This window comes from Galeopterus variegatus, unplaced genomic scaffold, assembly GCF_000696425.1.
Source record: "Galeopterus variegatus unplaced genomic scaffold, G_variegatus-3.0.2 Scaffold2843, whole genome shotgun sequence".
Classification (NCBI taxonomy): domain Eukaryota; kingdom Metazoa; phylum Chordata; class Mammalia; order Dermoptera; family Cynocephalidae; genus Galeopterus; species Galeopterus variegatus.
The window spans coordinates 33,797-41,950 of NW_007728954.1; the positions used below are offsets into that span (position 1 = coordinate 33,797).

At 41.3% G+C, this 8,154-nt stretch overlaps 1 protein-coding gene across 1 annotated transcript in view; it reads left to right on the plus strand.

Moving 5' to 3' along the window:
• Positions 1 to 8,154, plus strand: part of PTPN14 (protein tyrosine phosphatase, non-receptor type 14) — a 111,825-nt gene that overhangs the window by 3,079 nt on the left and 100,592 nt on the right. The window contains exon 2 of the mRNA XM_008583162.1: positions 6,903 to 7,072. Coding sequence (XP_008581384.1) covers positions 6,903 to 7,072 — 170 coding nt within the window. The remainder of the gene's footprint in view (positions 1 to 6,902; positions 7,073 to 8,154) is intronic.

Sequence of the window (8,154 nt, forward strand, 5' to 3'; positions counted from 1 at the left end):
AGGTACTGTACAGAACATACCTAGTGCTGTGTCTAATAAATGTATAATTGTTGAAATTTGAGGCTCATAAAAAACAACTTTTTATTAAAGCAAATATTGTGTGACTACATTGTGCCAGACACTGTTTCAGGACTTGGTGAAATGAAGATAAATCAGATACAATTTTGCCTTCAAGAGATGCATAGAATAGAAGGGGAATCCAGCATTTAAGTAAACAGTTAAGATTGAATGTGATCTGTGCTAAAATCGAATACAGGGGCAGGTCTGAAAGACAATGGCTGTCCTTTGAGTTGTGCAGTGCACAGTCTGAACCACTGAACACTGTGGCCCTGCCTGAGAGAGAGAAAGCCTCAGTGAAAGATGAACAGAGTCTGCATTCTTTGAACCAGGACTTGAAGGAGATAGGACTTCAGCAGGTAGAAAAGAAAAACAAGGCCATCCTTAGCACGGGGCAACAGGAATTTCAAAGATCCAAAGATGTGAAAGAGCAGCCAGCATTCTTGGGCACTGAAAAGGTATCTCTGCACATCTCCAGGTAGCGCTAGAGTGTGTGGTGAAAGGCGAGGGGTGTCTGTAGATGTGTCTGGTAATAGTTACTTTCAGCAGACTATTGTTTGTCTCAGTGAGAGGGCAAAGGTCAGCCCCGGATTATCTCACAACTACATTGTCACAAAGGATAAAGCTGTGCAGTCCAGATTCTGCTGTCAAGTGTGTGTTGTAGTGTGATTGATGTTACAATGCCAAGGTGGGGCTTGCGTTTAATGCTGGCTTTATTTTGACATGCCCTAAGTGAGGGCATTCACATTAGAGCAAATCGCTTTTTTTTTTTGAATCTTATGCTTTCATTCTCTGACAGATGACATTGAGCTCATGACCTTTTGCTAATCAATCCAATAGATACTCTTGAATTAAAGGGTGAGACAGAGCATTCCAACACTTGGTTCTTCATTTGCACATCCACACACCTGGAGGAGAAATGCACCCTCCCCCTGAAAACAGAAGTAGGAGGGGTGAACCAGGGTTGCTCTCACATCTTGACCTTGCACTTGCGTTATTTTCCAGATACAGCTGATGTTGCTTTAGAGGAGGAGGTGAAAATCACTTTAAAATAAATCAGTATGCTGAGTCCTTATAAAGGACTGGAAACCAGATTATGGTAGATAATGGCTTTGCCATTAGAAGTAGTTTAGGTGTATCCTAAATTTAATAGTAGTTTTATAATAGGAAGGGATGTGTGGTAGACTTTCAAAAAATAATTTTGATTCTACATAATTGTTTTGCCACTTTTATTAGATAATTTTTAAATAGACTTTATTTTAAAGACTTTATTTTGGAGCAATTTTAGGTTCACAGCAAAATTGAGAGGAAGGTACAGAGATTTCCCATATACCTGCTGCCCCCTACATGTGCACAGCTGGGTCCCCCACTGTTAACATCCCCCACACAGTGGTCCATTTGTTATTGATGAACCTACACTGACACATCATTATTACCCAAAGTCCAGAGATTACAACAGGGCTCACTCTTGGTGTTGTACATCCTGTGGGTTTGGACAAATGTATAATGACATGTATCTGTGTGGTAGACTGTTTAAGGATCTAATCTGTTTTGAATGCCCTCCTGGGCTGCCAGTTAACACAACACTGAGAAGGGCCCAGGCCTCGTTCGTATCGTCAGCAATCACAGGCGAGCTCTGGGGAAGCTGAATATGGTAGTGTCCCTCCTCCCAGGAACCCTAGAGGATGGAAAATAGGACAAACAAGAAATAAAGCAAAGGGAACAGCTCTTGCCAAGGTATAGAAACTGGAAAGAACATGGAATTTTCAGGGAAGGACAGAGTTCAGTTTGCATCGATCTGTTAGTGTGTGGAGGGGCTCATGGCAGGGAAGTTGAGGGTAGAGGAGGGCATTATAGAGGGGACCTTAAAAATAGAGGGGAAGTTGATTGCACACAAGTTGTTTTTTACAGTTAGTGTGTGGAGGGGCTCATGGCAGGGAAGTTGAGGGTAGAGGAGGGCATTATAGAGGGGATCTTAAAAATAGAGGGGAAGTTGATTGCACACAAGTTGTTTTTTACATTTATCCAACTGATGTACAGTGGTTTATTTTCCAAAGCTGTTGGAATGTAATTTCATGAAGTGCTGTTTCAGAGTCTTCTTGTAGTCATCTCTGGAAGAATTTTACATGCCTCAGTGAAACTTTTCATGCTTGTGTGTAACTCCTATATATTTTATGTGGAGGCATACCAACTTTATTTCTAAATTTACGACTGACATACTGAGTAAGACAGGCAGCCTATTACAACTTAATGGAAGATATGTTAAACTTTTGCTTTTGGATGATTAACTCTTCAAAATGCTTGAGATAAGATCATAGGTTTAATCCCAGTAATTGACAAGACTGTGTCTGTAACACTTACAAATAGTTACCATTAAAGCTGTGCCATCGGTTACAAAACTGGAAAAACAAAACTCTTAAAAAAATCTTCTATTAATAGCTAATGTGGTAGAAAACACCATCTCTTTACAAAAAAATGAATGGACAAATCAAAAACATCCAAAACTGTTTTTTTTTTTCCTTTTTGTCTTTTTTTTGTGACCGGCAGCGGATCGCAACCCTCAGTGTCGCGCCCGGACCGGACCGGGACCGGCAACGGGATCACAACCCTTGGTGTTGCGCCCGCACCTCGCTCAGCCAGTGAGTGGCCGGTCTGTATGTGGGATCCGAACCCTCGGCGGGAGCGCCGCCGTGCTCCCAAGCGGCGCACTGTAGCAGTGCGCCACCGGGCTGGCCCCAAAACTGTTTTTTTAATAGACTATTTCTTTAGGGCAATTTTAGGTTTACAACCAGATTGAGCAGAAGTACAGAGATTTCCCATTTACTACCTGTCCCAGAAATTTTTAGGGTTTTTTATTCCCTTTTCATAATAAAATTCCCTTTTCATAATACCAAAGGTGGACACATTGACACTTAAGTATTCAGACACCAATCTCCTAGTTAAGAAACTAGCAGAGTTTTGAGTACATGCATACATTTATGCATCCTCTGTTAAAATGTAAATAAACCAAGAAATTACTCCCATAAAAGTGGCATTGAAGTGTGGCTTCTCATACATCATTCCATCATAGCACATTTTAAGTAACTGGTTCAGAGATGTGGTTCCTATCCCTGGGAGCTAGTTCTTCTGTCTTTTCTCATCGTTGCAATAAACTCATTTCAGAAGTTGTGGCACCAAAGCTGTGTGCATAGTTTTCTTAAGAAGACTAGGGAATGAAATGGGATTTGCACCTCACTCAGAGGTATCATGAGGATTAGATGGGCCTGGCTTATGTTTGGTGCCTCGGACATAAACAAAACAAGTATCTCAGGCATTTACTCAGGTAGTGTGATGGGATCCTTTTGTCACGGAGGTGGAGGTTTCTATTTGCAGTCATCCACTACATTTTCCTCAACCACGTGCCAATGTTTAGTGGTGAAGCTCAGCTTCCAAAATTGAGCTAGAGTTTAAATTGGCATGTCAGTTATGAACAGGCCTGGTGTACTCTCAGCTGGGCTGGATGGGATTAATCGTCCTTTGGATAATACACGAGTTGATGGGTGCACATGCTAGTTGAGGTGAGTGCTTAGACTGTGATTCCGTTTCCCTGAAGCACTGTATAGACACGGCAGAATAAGTTTGCTCTGAATTGCAGACTTGAGCAGAGCAGTGTAAGAACTTTGAGCCAGGGTCTTTCTACTCCAGAGTAGGAATAGCTAGAGGAAGAATGAGAGAAGTAGGGTGAGAAGGTGACTTTGGGCTTAGCTTCAAAAACAGTCTGGGGATGGGGATCTCATAAATGGACTTTCTTTCCTGATGGATAACTGGATTCAGCACTTCTAAAATTAGGATGTTCTGGCCATGAGTATAGAAACTGTCCTCCAGACAATCTGCTTTCCACAATTCTAACCCGCACTGTAAACCCCATTTCTTGAGAAGTTATGTAATTATTTCATTAGACAATTGCATGGTGAGTCACTCTCAAATACTCTGTGTCCTCTGGAAAATGCTGTATTGTAGCAAAAAAAAAAATCTTATGCCGTGAATTAGGTTTTTCCATTAGAAATGGTTTGCTTTGTTATTTAGCTCTATAATATTAATTATGGCTCAAAATTATTACCTTACTATGATTTCTCTTGTACCCCATCATCCTTCTTTTCAACATATGTGAGTGTATGCGTGAGCATGTGTGTGGAGCAGTGTGTTTGTATCTGTGTATGCATCTGTAGTGCATTTGTGTGCATCCATGTGCACATGTTCACGTATGTGTACTGCATGGAATATTCTTTATCTGGGTGTTTTTTTGGAGGGGAGATTAGGTCTGGTTTAGTGATCTGGATGGGTGGGGATGAGAAAAGGAAATTTAAAATATTGGCCTTCAAGGCATAGGAACAAGAAAAATTTTAATTTTTTTTTAAAAATTGATTATAGAATGTTTATGTAGTTATTGTGGACCTGCTGTAATTTGAATGTTACTAATTTGAGTGAATGTTGTAATATGGATGAAGTGTGGACCTTAAAAATATCCCCCAAATGGCAAAATTACTTTTAGTGAAAGATAATAAATCATGATTATTCTGTTAAGCAGTTGTGAAGATTTCTGTCCCTTCTTCCACCCATGCTCATAAAAGGGCTCTTTTCCAACTATAGTAATTGTTACATAGCAGTTTATATATATTACCTCATTTATTATATGCAGACTCACTCCTGTCAACCAAAGTACGGAGGAATATCCCTATATGGCACTGTGCTCCATGAAGGAATCAGGACAATGCCGAACTGCCTTGGACCATTTTCAAACAAGTTCATTGAATTAAGTACTCAGATTAGTTCATTTTAATTTAAGGTTAGCCTCAGCGTACATCATAGATCCTGGGAGCCAGCATCAGCATGCTGTTCCTGTGTCACATTAACACCTGTAATGAGACTCTCTAGAAATTCTTAGGGGAGGCACTGCTGTGTGATTTTTTTTTCTTATAACTTTTAGGTATTTATGTTATCCAACTTCTACTTTTGTCTGCTTTTCTCATTCACTGCCAGATAACCTCTGTTTCTAATTTTTTTTTCTTTATAGATATTCTGTTATAAGTAATGTTGTCTAATTGTTTGGTTCAAAGGGATGCCAGTAGTGCTGATAGAAAAGATTTGTGAGGCTTGCTTGCCTGCTTCCATTTACTAGTGATGATGACGATGACGATGGTAGCAACAGTAGCAGTAGCCGCGCAGCAGCAGCAGTGACAGAAAGGCACCGTTTATGACGTAGTTACTTACCATGTGCCATGCACATGATTGACAGGCAGGATCCCATTTATACTCCTTACAGCCTGCAGGTGAGAGTATTAATCCACATCCCCATTTTATAGATGCGAAAGCTCTGCGAGTCTGGCAGGCTCAGTACTGTGTGCAAAGTTACTGAGACAGTGAGTGCAAAAGCTGGGAGATGAACTGACTTGAAGGCCCATTTTCTTTCTGTTCAGCCACATTTCAGTTTTTCCATGTTATCACTCACATCAGAACGACTACCAGCTGGGCTCACTGAAACTAGGAAATGAACAATAGGGTCAGAATCCACTCAAGGAAGATTGTCTAAGTTGATAGAAATACAACCTTGGCTCTGCTTGTTGCCATTTCGTTGTTTGAGAAATGCACTGATTTCTGATGTGAATTTGCCCTTTGGAACATTGTGGAGAAAAGCTAGTCAAATTATTGCTCCCATCTGAAAGTAAATCCATCTAAAATATCCTTTAAAGCATCTGGATCTGCAGCTCTGTGTAGGCAAGGACACATCTGGTTTTCTAGTAAAGTCACAGTCAAAGCCTCATTAGAGATTTTGGTGGGGTCTTGGCAGGGATTGATCTGTGGTAGCATGGAGGGGCAGCCAGCTGGAGCGGGAGCATCAGCACGAGAATGCCTTTGGAAATTAAACATTGTAATGAAAGCATTCTTTTGAAGGCAGATTTACAGGTGTGCTGTAAACCATTCTAGGCTATAATTGAAATATGAAAGAATCTTCAAAAGGAGTGATCTATTTTTTGGTGATTGTTGTGCTAATCCTGAAATCCTAGCATGAATTAATATAAAGACAGGATTGGGTGCATAAAAGTACCTGTTTTAATCATTTAGCATGCTGTTCAAAACTAAACTGGTTGAGGCTTCAAGTCTAAGGGTGAAAAATCTCACTTTCATCTGTCAAATCCCACCGTAATCTGCCAAGAACAGCCACCAGAGGCTCTTGTGGCAGCTGGAAAGAGAAGATCCTTCCACTCTCAAAGCTTGATATGGGGAGAGATTTGCTGCAGTTCATGTATAATAAAGTGGTAGAGAGGCAAAGCTTTTTAGTGTACTTTATTAAAGCCCAAAAAGAGTGAATACATTTTCAGTTAAAATCTAGTACTGTATGAAAATATTCTACAGTGCAGAAGCTTTCAGTTGGCACAAGATTTTTTCGTAGGAATTGAGCAGTAAGTTACTTTGTAGCAGGTGCAAGAACTGTGTTGGCCTTTGCCGGCATGCTCCATGTGGGATCATGAGGCATTCAAAAGACACAGAGGAAAGTCGGCCTTCAGGTCTTAGGGAAAAAGTCAGCTCTCTCCCTACCCTGCATGACCCCTTACCTAACACAGGTACCCACGTGCACAAACAGCAACAGTGGGTATGAATACTTCATCTGGTAACTCAGTGGAGGTTACGGTATTGTGTGGACATGGTTTCTTTTAATTTGTCCCAAAGTTAGAAAGTAAAAGCTGGATCCTTGTGCATGGGCTGGGGAACTGAAGGTAATGCAGGGTGCTTGAGTCTTGTTTCCTGTGTGGTCTTGGGATGCTTGTGGTAAGTGTGAACTAATGCTATTTTATCTTTTTATCTAGACGCACTACTTTGGCCTTTGGTTTCTCAGCAAGAGCCAGCAAGCACGATGGGTGGAGCTGGAGAAGCCTCTCAAGAAGCATCTGGACAAATTCGCTAATGAGCCTCTGCTTTTCTTTGGAGTCATGTTCTATGTGCCAAATGTGTCTTGGCTTCGGCAAGAGGCCACAAGGTAGGTGCATTTTCCCCCTGTGTTCTGTGTAAGGGTGTGGACTGATTGAGGCTTCCAGTGAAGTAGATGAGCTGGTTGATTTAGTTGTGTGTGTTTGTGTCTGTATAGTGGGGGAAGAGGGCGGGTAGTTGGGGATTGTTTACTAGTTGCTAGCCTTGGTGGTTGATCCTGAGCCAGGTAGAACTTTGTGTCTAGCAGCATAGAAATACTGGTTGAAGATTGTGGGTAAATTAGGTATGCTAGAATTTAATAAAAAACTAGCCACCTAATGCTGTTTTGTCCACTCTTTTCCTCAAAATGCCTCCAAACAAAAAGTACTATCAGACTTTGGATTTGAAGATTGGGAAGGTAACTAATGATGGGGGTAAAGTTAAGGAAGAAAATGTTGGGAGGGCAGGAATTTGGGTTGTCCCGGGTAAGTGAGAGGGGACAGGGAGCAACCAGGGAGAGGAAACCTGGATGTTAGTCCCAACCTGCTCAACCTTGGAGAAACCACCCACCATCTTTGAAGTGTTATTTTCCCCTCTCACCTGTAAAGTGAGGGATTTGTGTAAGTTCATAAGATTCTGATAGTCTACAGTTCCGTGACGGAAAACTACTTTATTGTTGGTGTTAGTATACAGTTCACTTACTGGTAAGAATTTCCCATTAAAATACCTGGAGAGTCTCCTCATCAAGTGGATATTTCCTGTAGGGAAGGGAATTGGATAAACCTACTTTTCACCTTTTCCTTGGATCTTGGCATTTGGAGTACGTGGGAAGCTAAGCTGGTGACATGCTTACAAGAAGGAACAGTATTCTAGTTATTCTCGCTTGTATAGTTTTTTGGATTTTGAAAACCTGAAATATGGATGCACTTGAAATTTTTGTATATATTTTAAGGTAGTAGTTGCTTTTTTAAAAAAATCAAAAACCGTTGTTAGGGCCGATCCCATGGATCACTTGGGAGAGCGTGGCGCTGGGAGCGCCTAGGCTGTGGGTTCAGATCCTATATAGGGATGGCTGGTGCGCTCACTGGCTGAACGTGGTGCAGACCACACCGTGCTGAGGGTTGCGATCCCCTTACTGGTCAGGAAAAAAAA